Source organism: Larus michahellis, chromosome Z (genome assembly GCF_964199755.1).
Source record: "Larus michahellis chromosome Z, bLarMic1.1, whole genome shotgun sequence".
Taxonomy (NCBI): Eukaryota; Metazoa; Chordata; class Aves; order Charadriiformes; family Laridae; genus Larus; species Larus michahellis.
In genome coordinates, this window is record NC_133930.1 from 76,171,337 (window position 1) to 76,189,520 (window position 18,184).

Here is an 18,184-nt window from a genome sequence, read left to right on the forward strand (position 1 = left end):
CTGCTCTGGCAGGGGGTTGGAAGATGACCTCCAGAGGTCCCTTCCAACCCCTGTCATTCTGTGATTCTGTGACTTCACAAGAAATATCTCAGGTATAAGAGTTCTGCTGTCACAGGTCTCTTGCAAACCAGATGTGCTCCAACATTATATATTTGTGACATTTTTAAAAAATGTAGACCATCAGAGGGTAAAAAAGTATTGTCAGTGACCTTCCACATCATCTTTATACCTTATAAGCCTAGTACAGCTGCTACACACATAAGTGTGTAATACGAACAAGATTTTAACATTTCTTCAGATGATCTCTCAGTGCAAACAGTAAGGGTAAACTCAGTGGTACAGTTTTTGGCATGTTCCACTAAAGTCATGATAGGTTATTTACATGGCCATTATTTCCAGATTTCAATGAAGGTGAATAATTAAGACTCTAAGTCAACAAACCAGACTTCTTCGCTTGGTCCAGTATCTCCTTTCATAGCCTGAAATCTTTTTTCTGTTTTATGTAAAGTATTATTTTTCACTAGCCCAACCACAGAGTGACCTTCCTGACCCTTCAATAATGTGCTGGTGAGCAAACTATGTTTGTGAAACATGGTGGATTATCACCTTTGAACACTGGATTCCTCACTCCACACATTTTCTGCACAAACAGCATCAAAGCAGAATAATTCCTTTGTTAAAGGATCTGCCTCCTTAACACTTGGATCTCCTGCAATTATTGCCAGCAGAAGGTAACAATGAGTGCTAATCTTGGTAATGCAATACTATGTGGGGTCTTCACCATGATTTTAACTAACTTTATTCCCCGGGGGAGGTGAGGGAGAGGAATACAGGGAAGGGAAGACCACACTTACTATATGCCTGACCATCAGGCATGTATTTGTCATTTACTGGGACAGAAGCACTGTACCTTGTCTTGAATGTAATGGACCATTTCAGGGAAGGAAGGCATCTGCTTCCCAGAACTCTCCTTTTCATTTTTACCAGGAAATGTTCTCAGCACCCGCTGCGCTTCTCCGTGTACCTCCTCCCGCCTTTCAGAAGAAAAGATGAGAAACAGACATTATTTGCCCAGAACAAATGGCCTTTAATGAGCGCTAAGATATCTTGGGAAGCTGGGGGAGAACGAGAAGTTTTTAAATGAGAAGTGTTTTTTTTTGAAAGGAAGGGGGAAAAAAGCTTGCATTAGAACATTTAACGATTTGCTTATTTTAGAGAGGGGGAAGAAAAAAAGATAGTTATGAGTGGCCTCTGCAAAACAGTCTGGATCACCCCACTTCTGCTCCTTTTACATCCTGCAAGTGTTCACCACCCATCAGTTCCTGGTTCTTGTTTTCCCACACGCTCGTCCTCCCCATCACTTCCTATAGTCAAGCTTCAACTGACACCTACAAAGTAGGTTTATTGCTACCTGCTTAACAGAAGATCAACTCCTGAAACACTGCTGATACTGCAATGACAGCATGGTTTTTTGCAATTGATCTGTTTAGTTTTCCTTAGTTAACAATAGCTACTCACACCAAAAATCGAGCAATTAAAATAAGTTGCACAAAAACCCCCACCACAAATTGCAGTAATAGAAAACTGCAAATGAAATTATTACTGTAATTTAATCAGCCAACTGCTCTTCATCAGAGAGTGGCAACTCTCACAAGTGCATGTTCCTGATTCTTTGCAAATACAACCTGAAAATAGACTGATAGAATTTACCAGGAAAAAATAATTCCTAGCCTCTGTAAAGCTGATTTCAATTAATGCATTTTTACTTTGCAATTGCAATTGATTGTTAACATGAAGTGCTTTAGTGAAAGCAGTTCATCTGAAACAAGAAAAAGAATCCAAGCCAAAGATCACCACAAGGCACAGCAGCAGTCCTCCACAGAACTGTCAAGAATGCTCTATGTAAAGGTTAATTTCAAAACTAACATACTTGATTTTCAGTGATGAGTTTTTATGCACATACATACATACACACATATATATGAATTCATATTTAATCCAAATATATATTGGTTGCAAATGTGTGTGTGTGTTTATGAAGATAACTTAAAAAGGAAAACGACTTACGGGTCTCCTGCAGCTAACAGGAGTAAGTATCTGGAAGGGATATGATCTGGAGGGAATACTGTGCTGGCAAATTTCACAGCCACTTGACGTACTTGAACTTCAGGCTTAAAGATAAGACACAAAAACATATGGTTGGGTTTTAAATGAACACAATAATGACCTGCACTCATCACTTGTAAACCACAAGTCATCTCTTTTGTCCTCTGGTACCAACATGACTCAAAGAGTTTAGACATTTTGAGAGACTGTTCTTGCCAACTCTTCATTTGGCAGGAGATGGAAAAGAAAAGCTAGCTTGTCATACATACTCAAGTGGAGAATGAACTGTCTAATTTTTGGGAATCATAAATCAGGTTTATCACTAATTCTTAGACATCTGAACTGCCCCACCCAGGCAGTTTTGAAATGAATAATGACATACATCACGTACACACACAAAACAGAGCTGCACTTAAAGCAGCATAGCCAGAGGTGGAAAAGAAACATTAGCTTAGGGTGGGTTCAGATAGTCTCAGAATTGTATCGCTTGGAGACCTAGGTCACTTGAGGACTCAGGCAAAAGAGTCACCATCATGAAAAGTCTCTTACAGAGTTGTTAGTGCAACCACTAGAAATACATATACCTCCACAGACACCCTGAGTACCCATGCAAACACAGAGCATACAAAAAGCATTCTTTCTGAAAAACTAGACCTCTGAGGAATTCTGAAAACAAACAGGATGCTCAATAAAGTTAGAGAGCCAGTGAAATGTGGTTTCCTCTGGATTACAGTCTCAAGGCTGAGCTCCTGGGGAGTTTCCCAGGTGATTTATAACACTAGAAATCACACAGCACACTGAAATCCCCACTCGGCAGTGAACGATCCTTTCTACCAAACTTTTGCTTTCACAAAGCGTTTCACAAGGTACTGTCCTTGAAACATCTACTTCTCCAAGTTTTCTTAGGAGAAGACCATAAGAAACATACAGGGCAATTGCAACGGCTTCATTTCTTTGCGAAACAGAACACAAATAGAGAACAGCATTGTCACCCTCCTTGCAGCCACTGTACCACATTAAAATACTTCATCTGAGCATACACCCCCCCTCTTCTCCCAGACAGGCCAATACAATCAGTAAGGGAGACCTGTTCCCAAAAGTATATATCATGAAGTGTCAGGAAACAGGAAAACAATGAACACCTCTTTTTTAAAGGTACTTAATTTTGACTCCACTGAAAATACCTTTATTAAATAAGAAGCTACAAGAGCTTCCATCAGGGTGCGCTGGGCTCCTTCCAAGTTACTGTATGCTCCAACCATCATAGACAAGGCCTCCTGAATGGCAAGCCTAGTATCAGCATCTTCCTGCAGTACAAAACCGAGAGTTTTCACTTTACAGTGTGTGGTGACAAGAATTAAGCAAAACCAGGACAAAATACTAATGATTTCCCAAAGGCCCCCCAGCACCCACCTTGCATAAAGCTTCAAAGAACTGCTGTACCAGTGCTATATCCTTTGTAAAGAGCTGAGGCATTCGGCTGAAACAAGATATTTGAATTCATAAGGTTTTTGTATTTTTAAACTGAAATGCTTCACATTTCACTGGTCTTCCCCTCATCCCACATTTTAACTGTCAAACAAGACAGAACCAGCACAGAAAGTTTGTGCTATCTTATCCATTTCCATCATGGAGCAGCACACCCCTTCTTAACACAGTTTGTAAAGTGAGATATTCTATGGACAATCACGTAGATCACCAGTATACCACTGAACTAGCCACTTGTCTAGCTTCATGCCCTCTGGTCTTTGCTGTACATTCCTTAAATTTATGTTTCTGGCAATCCAGAAAGTGGAACCGTTTCTTCAATTCTGTGCATAATTCATGAGCTGCCATTAATCACTGCTAGAGAAGCTATCAGCTAAAAACATATTTCTTTCTACATCTCTGGAGATATCAAAAGAAGAATGCTTTTCTCTGCACTATATGCTCAATCGCAAAATTGGCAGGTGGCATAAAGCTTGCTGCTGATAAATTAACAGATTACTCTGGAAAAATTATTCAACGTCCCATTGCTTAAATGGCGATTCAGTTACCTGGAGAGCTTTCCAACCGCTGAGTATGCCATTGACAGCAGTTTTGAATCCTGGAATGATAAAAAAATAAACAAAATTCAGCAAAACCAAAAATATGCAAAGGCATGTCTCTTATAATTAAACATTTACTTTAAATCCTGTATCCAAAGTGCTCAAACAGGCTTTCATGGACAAAGAATCCTGGAACATAAAATAATCATATCCGGGAATAAAAGCATTATGTAGGAACAGAGAAAGCATGCATTTCCACAAGAAAAAGAGAATTATGAATGATGACAAAATGTAAATCTCCCTTCTGTCTTAGCTACTCACATTTTATTTCAAGCGGGACAGCTAAGGAGATTCAGTAAGTACATGAAACAGTAGCAAAGGGACAGAAACCTTCCACTGGCCCAAAACAGCAGCTTTACACAAAGGAAGCTGTTTTGCACAATGGATCCTGCAGATGACCAACACAGCACATTTATATATGGGCTTACTTCCTCCTGAACACTCCTTTTTCATGCCCTTCCCAATGGCAGGGGAGGCCCATGTGCTCAACACCAACTCAGGCCAGAGGTCACATCCAACAGTTCAAATGAACCAGCAAGAGGATCAAAGCCGCAGAAGAGGAAGTCTGCAGCATCAGCCCTTCGTAAGATACATGTAGGCATATTGTGGGCAATTTCCCTTCTGAAGTGGCACTGGGAAGATCTCTTCAGGCCACAGTGGCGTTTGCGGTTCTGTTTCTAACACCCTTGCCACAGCAATACCATCCCTGGACACACAGGATGGACGGTATTACAAGCAGGGCCTATACAGCTGCTTATCACACCGGGGTACACGCCTGGAGCTGAGGCCCCTGTGTGCTCTGGAGTAATGAGTAACAGCAGCTAGATGCTACTCTGGCCTCACTCTTTAAATTACCAATACTATTATTTCCTGAGACTTCACAAATAGTGTCCAGGCACCTATCCATAGCTGTTAAACAAGTAAAACAGTTCCCTTATGCAGCCTATTAAGGTATTTGCTTCTATTCCAACAAAATTTCTTAAAAAGTGTCCTTTAATAGCCTCTCAGGCAACTACAAAAAAGAGATTTACCAGTTTCCATCATAAAGGTATTTGTCTTTCACTTGTATTCATAGGAAGAACTATAGCTCTATGTCAAAGAACCTTTCAGCTTACCTCTTTGTATTCATTGATCAGCTTTGTAAGTCCATTTAGAAGCATTGGGCCCAATGGCTTTATTTTACTTTCTGGACAACTGCAATTAGAGACACCAACAAAGTATTACCTTTTGCATCCCTCAAAAGTATCTTTTCTCAGCATCATTTTTCCTCAACTTTGTTAAACTGAGAAATTACAACTCAATGTGTGACTAAGGAACAAACTCTACTTTCTATGAGTTTTAGTACTCTTTCTTTGCCCTTAGTTCAGTTATATATTTAGTAAACAGAGTGGCTTCTAGGTAAATAACTAAAAAACATTGCGTTCACTCCAAATTACTTACATGATACAAATATGATGCACAAACTGCAAGGACAGACTTCTCAGCTTTGCATTTGTGTTTGCACCAAAGAGTCCATCATAAACCACCTGGTCAAAAGGAATAAAAAGCAGATTATAGAGAACATCTGGCCTCACTCTTAAAGGTTTTCCAATTCCCCTTCTTCTTTAAACGCTGTCATCAGTAACAGTGCTTCTGTCCCCTAAGTACTGGAGGAACTGTATTATTAATCTCATTAGGAAGAGCAACTTAGGAACGCAAGTGTTACCTGAATATTAGCTGGGAAAGTTTCTGCAGCTTGCCTGGATCGCAGAAGATGAGGAACTATCTTTAATTTAACACGGGTGCTGACTGACTCTCGTTTCATTTCTGGTTTCAGAACAGATCCCTGTCAGAAAGAGAGTTGAAATAATACAGTGCATCTTTGGACAGCAGGACTTTTAAATTAGTTAAATCACTTCCTACTGCAAATCAGAACACACTGGGACAGAGAAAAAAATTTATTCAATACCAAAAAGGTTCAGTGAAAGCAGAGATCAAGGAAGTGATAGATTTAAGACACACATACGTGTTTTCTCCAAATACAATAAGGCAACTAAAATTACAACTTCAGAAATTAAGCAGGTATGCAACTCTGAAGGCAAATCTTACCTCCTTGGTTTTCAGTGGTATATCCCCAAGATACACTTTATACATTTTGTTGATGATAGCAGGATTGTTCCAGTCAATTAAACTAAAGAAAAAGACACATTGAACACCAACATGTTATGATTCCAAGCTTTGATTACTTTTTGAAATCTATGTTTTATAGCTTTTTGCATCATATTCATGTTCTTACCGGAGTTTTAATAGATCTAATTTGACTTCTAATCACTCCTCCCACATCCACATAACATATAATCACGAAGAATGTGAACTGATTACAAATTTCACCTACAAATTCTGACAATATAATTTAAAATAATTTACGAGAAACCTATGTGCTCCCTTCTCTCTCACTGAAACAAGACATATAAACCATGGTAGTCTACTGATTGAATACAGAATGGTCATCTGTCAACAAATTTCTCCACATTCTTCAACCTCGGTGCTTTGACATTTCAATAGAGAAGAGGGTATTTTTAATTCTAGGACTATTTCATTTCGGTCTCTCAGAAAAGCCTGTCTGCCTACGATAACCATCTAATGCTAGCTATTGAAGAGACTGTTTGGAACACACACACATACCCAAAAAATACCCCACAGAAAACAAAAAGTTAAGCATGCATGCTTGAAAAAAGTGGAGGAGACAGAACCATCCCTTTCTTTCAGTAAGGGAACTGATTTCCAAACAACTGAGCTGTGAAGTAGCATATATTTCCCATAAAAGACATTTAACGTTGCATGTTAACATACATTTTGTCCACACATGTATTTTGCTCTCCAGGCAAAGAATACCAACAGGAAGGGAAAGATGAGACAAACAGCAAAGGACAGACTGCCTTTCTTAACCAGGCTGTTGTCAACTTACTAGGGTCATCTCCCCTGTCATGATTGAGGCACATGAATAGAGTCCAATAAAGAAGGTTTCACATTACGTATTTGACTCCAAGTTAAACAGTCCTATACTTCTAGTAATAGGGAAGCCACATACACATTTCAAAGGCAGGCCTCTCTTGCTCCGCATCTCCTACATGAGCCAGCAAACCTTGCACGATCAATGACTCAACAAATAGGACCAACAGCAATTACACTGGCCTCTTGATAAGTTAAAGACAGAAACATTGCCTTTAGATGATGAAAGGTGGACTGCAGATGTGCAAATGCTTTAATAATGCAGACAACAGTGGCTGCCAAACCGCCTAGACTATGGTCCACTTCACAATTACAGTCTCTTTACTGCCTTAATAATTTAAATGAAAGTATACTTTTCTGGGAAAGACAATATAGGTAAGTTGACCAGCTATGAATCACCTACTGAGGTCTTATTGACCATTGATAATCAACAGAGGGCAATCTGGAAACCAAGGAATAAACAAATGGCTCAAAAGCAATACCAAAGATGATTGAACACAGACAGCTAAAGCTGTCAGCTCCGGAGCCAAGTGATGTTCCCAGCTGCAAGACCGTGAGCCACACCATTCCCAGCCTGCTGCGAATACAGTGCAGCTTTGCAGGTATGCAAGGGACTGCAGGCTTCCTCCTTTAGGAGCACAGTCTCTCTGGAGCACTACATTAACTGCAGCTAGCTTTGTTAGGAACACTAGCACCATCTTTTCCAAACACCCAAACTCATACCTTTGCTTGCTCTTTAGTTCCAGGTCTGCTGCAGTGGCAACACTGTGTCTTGTATCACTGGAGGCTACAACCAGGTGTATAACAGCTTCCAGTTCTGGCACTTGCTCAGCTTCAATGAACTTCACTATCCCCAGCTTACACTGTTCAACAGTGGGGAAAGTGAAGGCAGGGTTACTGACAAGAAAACACACGTTACAATAACCGTAGCAGTTCAGCTGTCTGAACTGATGGCTTCTGCTTGCTAAGGAGAAGTTCACATGTTCTCCACCTCTTCAGCAGCACCCAGCAGTACTACCAGCATTACAATTAGGGATACTCTGCTACTTCTCTGCTAAAAAGGGACACTTCCATAAACATAAGAGTTTTGTAACCTACTTTAGGAGGAAAACACAGGAGTACAGTGCAGTCATGGTTGCTTCCTAACCAACTCTGAGAACTGCTGGCACCTCCCACCCCATCTCACTGTGGTAAAGCTCCTTAAGGCATTGGGTGAAGTCCCTCAATAAATTCCCTCACGGCAACTAAAGACCTGGTCAGGATTAGTTACATATTTTCCCTCCAGCCTTCCATTCCTCTGTAGCCGTTATTGTTACCACCACCAGTTCACTAAGGACCAGCCCCACAGCAAGTACCTGTTCCAGCAGCTCTGGTGTCCATGGGCTATCTCCAATTACCCTTTTGGCTGCATAAAAGCTCATCCCTGGAGGCGGCTGAGGGATTCCAGGACCTCCCACACTACTCGATGAAGAACCCTGGGCCGAGGGCATGTTTTGTCGACTCTGAGATTCATTCAATACGAACCTAAGCAGGTAGGAAAAGAGTTTCATTAGAGGCTTTACCAATCCACATTGCCAGCTGAATTAGAGGCTGGAATGAAGGAATAAACATAACCTGTCCCAACTTCACATATTCTTCTTTAATTAATCCCATGACTCTGAGATAGGACAGAATTTTACTCTGTTGAGACTCAGCTACCAGTTATCCCAGCACATTCTGCAAGAGCCACAATGATCTTACTATAACTGTTTAAAAACCAACCTCAGTTAGGAGAGAGTAGGGTCCATTGGCATTTCTGAAAAGTTATCTCAGGTTATGAACCAGAATGTTCCACTTTTGTATTAGAAGTGAATACTCAGACAGTACTGTATTCAAGAAACTTGTACTAAAAGCTTTAACAACATTTGTATGATTTCTATGAAAAATGTAAACCTAACAAGGGAAATAATGAAGCATACGCAACAAGATGACGTGGCAGGAAACAATCCTTGATATAAAAATTAAATAAATAAAATAATGTCTTGGAAAACGGCAATTTTAGTGCTGGGCAGGGAAGGAAAGCAAAAACCATAAAGGTGAAGTTTAGATATCAGTCATTTTGGAGACTGACTAGTCTAGCTGCCCCGTGCACATCTCCATACTCTCACAAAAGCCACTCCGACTCTCCCTGTATCCTTGGAAGCTAGTCAACACATGAAGGCATCAAAATTGTAGTGCACAGACCAGTAAGAATTATTTTGCTCCAGCCAGCCATAATCTGTTCTGCATTCATCGCACAGGCAACAAAAGGAAGTAAAAAGTCTCAACAATAAGGATAAACATTCATTCCAAGTCTCACTACCTAAAACACTTGAACTTGATTATGAGGTTTAAGCCCTACAGTTAGGCTTTGTGGTTGTTTTACTGCATGCAGACTGGCAAGGCTAATTCATAACTGGGCAATGACAGAACAAGTTCTACCAAGCATAAATTAGCTGTAAAGAGCTGCAAATGGTCTCGCCCTGGGGAACAAGACCTTAAGAGATGCATCCAGAGAGACAGGCCAGCTGAAGACACTCTCTGAGCACCATCTGGGAAGAAAATGAAACCTTCACCCCTACTCTTGCGGTGTCTTTGAGTATTTAAAAACTGTCATGCTTGGCCAGAGTACAAAAGCATGGAAGGACGTGAAGTCTCATTTCAAAGCCCAAGGACTTCATCTGCTGCAGCTACAGCTGCAGCGGTGTGGGGTGAAGCTGAGAGCAACAACCTGGGCAAACTGAGGCGCGTGAGCTGTGAATAGAGGAGCAGGCTAAGCATTTTAAACTATAAGCTGCAAAACTCTACACACTCAAATGGTAAGAAAGTGGCCCCCACAACATCTGATGGGAGCATGACCTCTAGCAAAGCTACAAGGAGAAACATCACATGCTCACTATTTTAAACGTCATTCCTTCAGGTTAATCCACTTGGGTGATCAAGAGTTAGGTGCTCAGAAAAATCCTACGGGAATCAATGAACTGTCAGAAAAAAGAAGTGTGTTCTACTGTTAAAATTATTTCTATTTTCTTTCAAAAGCTCCGCTAGCAATACAAAGACACTAAAAAAGGTAGTGGAAAATAGATTTTGAGAAAGTATTGATTTTAGACACTAGAAGATTCCTAACAAGCAGTGATCAGTAAATTTAAGTTGCTCTGTAAATCATCCTCACTCTCAGAAACAGCGCTCACACCAAGACACGCCATTACACTTAAAACATTTTTCACCACAAAACAGATGAAAGACAAATCTTGTTACCAGAAGTTCAATTCTAGAAAGCACAAGTTTTCAGAGATTACGCGTGCTTATGACCTTGGAGGACTAAGCCTTAAAACTCAACTGCAGAAAGATGAGCAAGCATTTTGATCTGGCTTCTGTTTTAAAGGTTTGGTTATTTAACAGATAGCTCACATGTCTCATAGCTTCACTGTGATCCCAAAAGAGGTCAAGGACAGAATAGTGTTAACACCTAATTAAGTAGAAAAAAGACATTTTGTTAAATAAGGAAGATGGTGATCCCATTCTTAAAATTAGGATCCTGTTTTGTATCTTACTGAACCATGTAACTTGCTTCATTCGAGCCAGGAAATAACAGCATATTTTAAATGAGTTTCCAGGCATGCAGTTTGTAATGGTTCACACATAAAGAACACATCAATACTAGAGAAGACTGGTATTAACTCTTACTTACCCATAAGGCATAAGAAGAACATCCAACATAAAGTCCAAAAGCAGTTGTACAGTCTTTGGTTTTTCAGCAAGATTAAATGGAGAAGCTGCTGCTTTCAGTGGTTCAGCAGGGTATTTCATGTGAAAAAGGGTTGGTATTAGAAGATGCATTAGGCTGAAAAACAATTATATTTACTGCAACCATTTAAAAAAAACACACCTGTTTATTCTTAACATTCAAGAGAGAAACCTTTAAAAGCAAACCTGGTCCCTAACAGCAAAAAAAAAAAAAAATCTTAACAGAAGTTAAACTGATTCACAATTCTGTGGCCTCTATTTGCCACCTGATGTACTTAAAAATGGAAGGCAGAAGATAAATTAGGATTTGCGCTTAACATAGAACATATACATCTGTATACATGCACACACACACATCTAGAATGATAAAATCACTGCCTTTGTCCAGACTTTTAATGTTTCCTTATTATGCCACAAAATACAGTCTAGGACTGTCTCATCCATAAGAAATTTAAAGTTTTAAATCTGAGACATTTACTGCTGTTCCTGTTGCTGGACAGAGGATATTTACTGAAGGTCTGGCCCTAAGCTGTAAACCAGAATTTGATGAAGATGGATGGGGGATATGGACAGGCATAACCATCATAACACAGGCCTCTTATACAGAGTCTGCTGCTGCAGATCCTGTATATTATTACGATATTAAACTATATGAATTCTTGTACCACCCGAACTACTGAATTGCTGATACAAATGGTACAAGCCAAGAACATCCTAAGCAATGAAGATATCACCAAGGAAAAAAAATAACCTTTTATCAAATGATACAATTATTTTACTAAAACAATATCAGCACAATTCACTCCAAGAATAAGCTAGTTATACCTGTCTTGCTGTGGCTGAGGTTTCCCTTCCATTGCAGTGAGAAGAGTTGGAGCCAATTCACATTGTTTTTCCACAGGCAGACGGGGGTATCCCATCTTAACATAAATTATGGTAAAATTCTAAAGGAGTAGAAAAAACACACAGTATTGCAACAGTGCAAAAGAAATATCTGTTCTTTAAACTCTTCTTGTATGTTATATTACATAATTGGGTGTTGGAAACCACGTATGGTTTGGAAGACCAATTTTTTAACTCTAAGGCTCATTGGACTGACAGCTATTAAAGGATTAATAAAGGGTTAATTAAGGGGTTAAACCCTCGGAAAGGGTTTTCTGAGTAGGTCTTGCTGAGCCTTCACTTTAAAAGGAGGAAAACCCTCTCTAGCTACTCTTATTCGCTGCCAGTTTCACCAAGAGCAGCTTTTCCTGAGCAACAGCTTCAAGGAAAGCAAATGTAATGTTGTCTCTTACCTATTTCTGAAATAAAATAGAAAGCAATATTGAATAAATACAAAGTCAGCAGCATAGCCAAGGCTTCTCTTGAAAATGTGTTTTGAAATCATTGTAATTAAAAGCTGAAAATGTAATCCAAGCAGAGCCCAGAGACAGGACAGCACAACAGAGCAATACTGAACACTGGACTACCTAACTGCTCTAACTGCCATCACGTTGATTCAAATCCAGTCAGGAACTGCAGAGATAAGAGTTATGTGTTCAATGACCTGGGTGAAAGAAGTGTTGAAGTGGGAAGCAGCACCCTTCTTTGTAGATGGCACTTGTTAAAATTTTATGAAGCCTGAAGGCACAAAACAACAACATGCATCACTCAGACACATGAATGAAAACTGATTTTTGACATGTTCAGCAAAAAGCACAGTTTATGTCAAGTTTGTCTTCAAAGAAGATGGTTCTTTTACTGCTGTACAGAACACATGCATTCTAGAAACCTTTGGCCATTTCAAAAAGGTGAACTCCAGATAATCACACTTGCTTAAAGACAATCTAAGATTACTTCTGTGGTACTGCTGTTTCAAGTCTAAGTATTTTTCCATCAGTTTCTAAGATGCTATGTTTTCCATTTATGCCACATATGACTGAATAGTCAAATGAGGAGGACAGAAAGTTTCCCTCTGATTTTATCACTTTTTTCATTATGGTGATTTGCAACAGAACTACCACAGTTGAAAATTGTCTTCATAGTTTCACAAAAACATTTTTAAACTATATTCACTTTTTAAGCTACATTGAATGAAAACATCTAGTAAAGTTTCCCCATCTATAAAATCAGGTTTTTTCATGTTTTCTTGCTCAGCTAAGGTCCTGACCCTAAAAACACCTGAAAATTCAGTTTCTCATGTGGTCAGAGAAATATAGAAGTTTTAAGTAACACCCTGATCCTGCACATATGAGGATAAGGATTGATAGCTGCTTGGAAAATGAAGCTTCTAACAATATAACAGACCCTCTACAATACAAGCAATGACAATTCATGCATTCACAAAACTTCAAGAGTAATTATCAGTAATTTGAACAGAATCAATAGTGTAGCTGCTTTCTGAAACTAAGTTTCACCTACACAAGACTATAAAGTTTAATTTTAAAAAGTCTCTTAAAACATCAACCTCATATCAATAACATACTTGCTAGGAAAACCTACAAAGCTAAATACAAGGGCTTTAAGGGCTTTAAAGAGCATTCTGCTTGTTACAAGTAAATCAGGAACTATTCTTGGAAGAACAGACACTTACAGTGACAAAAGACACTGCAGAAGGATCTTGATATTGAACTAGCAACGTCTCTACTGGAAGCTGAATTTTCGGACGACTTTTGATGCGCTTGTTCAGATGAACCAGCAGCTCCATGACCTGACAGGAAGAAAACAAAAATTTTACTACTTTGGGCTCCACTCACTCTCAGTCCACTAAGCAGGCCTATTATAGACAAATCAAGCCTGGGCTTCCTGATTATTTACTCTCTAAGAAGATGGCAGCCCTCGTTTATTGTATTATCTTGAAACCACTCTGACATGTCTCAAGACACTGTTAAGACAAATACATTAAAAGTCCCAAACCATGCCACAACCAATATCCTCCATCAATAGAAATGTCAGGAAGAAACAATCACTGAGGATGACCAGTTCTTTCTACACAGTTAGTTATTATGCCTCTAAACTGAGCCTGGCTTGGAAATCTGCATTGCAGCTCTACCTTGTGGCTGTAGAGTAACTTCAATTCAACACGTAACAAAAAAAAAAAGAAAATCCCAATCCACCCATAAGTGTATGAAAACTATGTTTGGAGTGGAACAAGACAGAACTGAAATCCTTCTGGCAAGAAGAGAAGCCAACAGGAGCCCCATGAATGTCAGGCAGGAGCAATGGGCAGGCCTGCCCTGCAGCAATGCCAACGGACCCGGCAGCAGCTCCGGGGGAATGGCCCTGGGCTCTGGTGGACAGCAAGCTGAGCTGGGGCCAGAGTGCCTTGAAACAAGAGAGGTGCAGAGTGGTAGCACCTTCTCTTGATGAGCGCTCCCAAGTAGCGGAGCAGACAGTCTGTGCAGTCTCTATCCTTGGAGGTTTTTCAAGACCCACCTCAATAAAACCTTCATCATCTTGGTCTGAACTTGCAATGGATCATTTTAAGCAGGAGGTTGATCGGGAGACCTTCTGAGGTCCTGTCCAAGCTGAATTATCCCATGACTCTACAATTCCATAAAGTAGTTTCTTAGCATAGCACCAGCGAAGTGTCACTTGCAAATCCACTAAACAAGATACCATACCTGAATGGAGGAATTTGAAAAACTACCATCTCTACTCTGGAACAACGGGTTCTGAGAAATCACACTGAAAATTTGCATCTCACTCACAAACCCTACCAGATTCTCAATAAGGTGGTGCAAAAATATAAGTGACATTAAACGGAGACAGCTCAGCTCCAGTAAAACCTGACAGAAACAGTCCTAGATGTATGTTGACTTCAAGCAATTCAAGTCAAAAAAACAGAGTGGGCACACCATCCTGTGCTTTTGATGGCTCATTACCTTGGTCGTAGTATGGTGAAAAAGCAGCTAAATTGCTGTGATGGCAGTTTGTCATGGAAACTGCAGAACCATATGCTTGCTGAGCTGCATATGAGCTAAGACATCATCTTTGCATCCACTCCATGACTAGGTATCAAACAAAATAACATCCAGATATAATCTAGAGAGACTGCATAGCTGACCACAAGCATGCGATTGAGACCAGAGATAAGCTGACAAGCTAAGTAATGCTGACAGACACCAAATTTTGCTGCTGCAAAATTATTACAACAGCAGTCACAAATTCCCATTATTTTAGAGAGGAAAAAAACCTGTCTGCACACACTTTTTTGTGAAGGAAAAGAAACATGCAACTATGACAGAGTTTGAGGAACCTGTTCAAAGTACCCATGGTGGCTGGTGAAAAGAGACATGGCTGGATTTGGGTATGTGTGAGGGATTAGCTTCTCTAATCACTAATACCAAATCAGTGCACTAAAGATCTCATCCAGCAGCACTCTGACCTGAATCAGGCAAATGTCTGCACTTGTGAGTATGATTGCTTCTTACGGTTTTGCTGGCTTCACATGGGCTTCGTGAAGCGACACAGTATCCAGTCTGGCACAAATGCTGCCAGTGCACCAACAGTTCTTGGAGCACATCCGAACCAGCAGAGCGAATTTACCCCAGATTAGTTCTCTGTGCGACACTGCTAGGGTAACTGATTTGGTAGAAGACATCCTGAGTTGAATATAAGTCACCTGTCAAACCGTGGCCTGAACAGGGATTACCTCTTCAGAGTAAATGGATTAAGAAGGTATAGGCATTGCAATCTTATCAACATATGTGGAAATATCCTCCTGGAAACTCTGCTAAGGCATACAGAAAATGAGGTGACTGGTGACAGCCAACATGGCTTCACTAAAGGCAAACTGTGCTTGAAAAATTTGGTGGCCTTCTACAATGGTGCTACAGCATTGGTGGATAAGGGAAGAGGAACTGACATTATCCATCTGGACTTGTGCAAAGGATTTAACACTGCCCCGCACAACATCCTGATCTGTAAATTGGAGAGACACGGATTTGACGGCTGGACCACTCAGTGGATAAGGAACTGGCTGGATGCTCACACACATAGAGTTGTGCTCTATGGCTCAATGTCTGAGTGGCAAGCACTGACAAGTGGCATTCCTCAGGGATCGGTACTGGGACCACAGCTGTTTAACATCTTTGTTGGCAACATGGACAGTGGCATTGAGTGCACCCTCTGCAACCTTGTCGATGACACCAAGCTGAATGGAGCAGTTGACATGCTGGAGGGAAGGGATGCCATCCAGAGGGACCCGGACAGGCTTCAGAAGTGGGCCCATGCCAACAATCATGAAGTTCAATAAGGCCAAGTCCTGCACCTGTGTCATGGCAATCCCAGGCACAAATACAGGCTGGGTGGAGAATGAATTGAGAGCAGCCCTGAGAAGAAGGACTTGGGGATGTTGGCAGATGCTCAGCACGAGTCATCAACGTGCGCTCACAGCCCAGAAAGCCAGCAGCATCCTGGGCTGCATCAAAAAAAGCATGGCCAGCAGGTTAAGGGAGGTGATTCTGCCCCTCTACTCCGCTCTCCTGAGACCCCACCTGGAGTGTTGTGTCCAGCTGTGGTGCCCCTAACATAAAAAGGACACAGACATGTTGGAGTGGGTCCAGAGGAGGACCACGAAGATAATCAGAGGGCTGGAGGACCTCTCCTATGAGGACAGGCTGAGAGAGTTGGGGTTGTTCAGCCTGGAGAAGGCTCCGGGGAGACCTTCTAGCAGCCTTCCAGTACCTAAAGGGGGCCTACAGGAAGCATGGGGAGGGACTCTTTACGAGGGAGTGGCGCGACAGGATGAGACATAATGGTTTCAAAGTGAAAAAGGGGAGATTTAGATTAGATATTAGGAAGAAATTCTTTCCTGTCAGGGTGATGAGGCACTGGAACAGGTTGCCCAGAGAAGATGTGGATGCCCCCTCCCTGGAGGTGTTCAAGGCCAGGCTAGATGGGGCTTTGAGCAGCCTAGTCTACTGGGAGGCGTCCCTGCCCATGGCAGGGGGGATGGTACGAGATGATCTTTAAGGTCCCTTCCAACCCAAACCATTCTATGACTCTGTAATTCTATGACCTAGACTACATCCTAGAGCTGAAAACGTATGAGGGCAATCAGTTCAAACTACTGAATGAGGCAGTAATATTGACTTGACAGCCACAAAATTAAGGGCTGGGATAAGACCAACAAAGCAATATGTTAAGGCAACGGGAAGAAAAATGGAATTTTAATTTCTAGCAGTACAAGCTTGTGAAGAAAGTTAATCTGGAGAGTCAGAGTAAAATCACAGTGTAGTCAATCCACCTGGTGTACTGAATGAACTACACTGTGCTTCTGAAGCTGGGTGAAAGGAAGTCCTTGAACAACTGTATTGATCTACAATTCATCAGCAACACACAGATGTTCTTTTTTTCACTCTTATACCTGTACTATCAAAAGCTACACTGTTGATTCAATTGAAATGGTGTAAGTTTTCAAACTAATGTTGGCATTAACTATGTTGGCACACCTTTTTTTGTTGTTGTCTTTTTTTTTTTTTTTAACCACTGCACTAATCGTAGGAGACAGACATGACATGGGAGAGCAGAGTTTTGTCACAGGCCATATTCAGTCACTGGGTGAATAAAAAGTTTGTCCCTCCCTTTCCATTCTATTTCAACTACATTAATAGATTAGTTTCCCAATTGTTTGAGTGATCATGTAAAAAAACGTGCTTTTATTTTACTTACATAGCCTTAACATGATTTTGAAGCTGAAGTTGAACAATAGGCACATTCTTTGTCGTCCACCAAGTAAAATTAGCACTGCAAAGCTAGGTATTTGTGTTTAAAAGTTATTAGCATTTGAAAATGCATCAGACTTCTTAAAGACATTTTCCCACCAGATTAACAGCAAAGTAAGAGCAAGTAGAAGACTGAAAAGCTGAGTTCTGATGTAAGTAACAGAAAAAGGCAATGTGCATGTTGAACAGATTTACCTGCAGGTTATACACTCCACAGTAAAACTTCACTGATGTTCATCAGAATAAAACAAGAAATTAGTCTTTCCCTCACCACTCTCTCTCACTGATAAATTATTTTGATATGTAAAAAATAACAGACAAAAAAAAAAAATCACCACATACAGAGCCTTCTTGTTACATTTTGAATTTATTTTGAAAACAGAGTACTGAGAGAGTCAACTTCCCTTCACTGATATGGCGAAAGCAGAAATCAGAGTAATTTCCTTGACCGCAATGAATTTGACAAATACCAAGAACTACACGGAAGTGCTATAATTGCTTATATTATCATCATCATCATCTTGTATA

General features: G+C 40.5%; 1 protein-coding gene across 3 annotated transcripts in view; it reads right to left on the reverse strand.

Annotated features, from left to right (window-relative positions):
* ECPAS (Ecm29 proteasome adaptor and scaffold) overlaps positions 1-18,184 on the reverse strand; it is a 65,294-nt gene that overhangs the window by 37,205 nt on the left and 9,905 nt on the right. For 2 of the 3 annotated variants that reach the window (XM_074568942.1, XM_074568943.1), the window contains exons 3-16: positions 13,522-13,638; positions 11,775-11,893; positions 10,894-11,046; positions 8,540-8,708; positions 7,908-8,047; positions 6,282-6,363; positions 5,899-6,018; positions 5,634-5,719; positions 5,309-5,387; positions 4,143-4,192; positions 3,520-3,586; positions 3,291-3,413; positions 2,068-2,171; positions 911-1,034 (exon numbers count right to left, since the gene is read on the reverse strand). In XM_074568942.1, coding sequence (XP_074425043.1) covers positions 911-1,034; positions 2,068-2,171; positions 3,291-3,413; positions 3,520-3,586; positions 4,143-4,192; positions 5,309-5,387; positions 5,634-5,719; positions 5,899-6,018; positions 6,282-6,363; positions 7,908-8,047; positions 8,540-8,708; positions 10,894-11,046; positions 11,775-11,893; positions 13,522-13,638 — 1,533 coding nt within the window. Of the gene's footprint in view, positions 1-910; positions 1,035-2,067; positions 2,172-3,290; positions 3,414-3,519; positions 3,587-4,142; positions 4,193-5,308; positions 5,388-5,633; positions 5,720-5,898; positions 6,019-6,281; positions 6,364-7,907; positions 8,048-8,539; positions 8,709-10,893; positions 11,047-11,774; positions 11,894-13,521; positions 13,639-18,184 lie in introns of those variants that run through there. The other variant, XM_074568944.1, reaches the window with a different exon arrangement.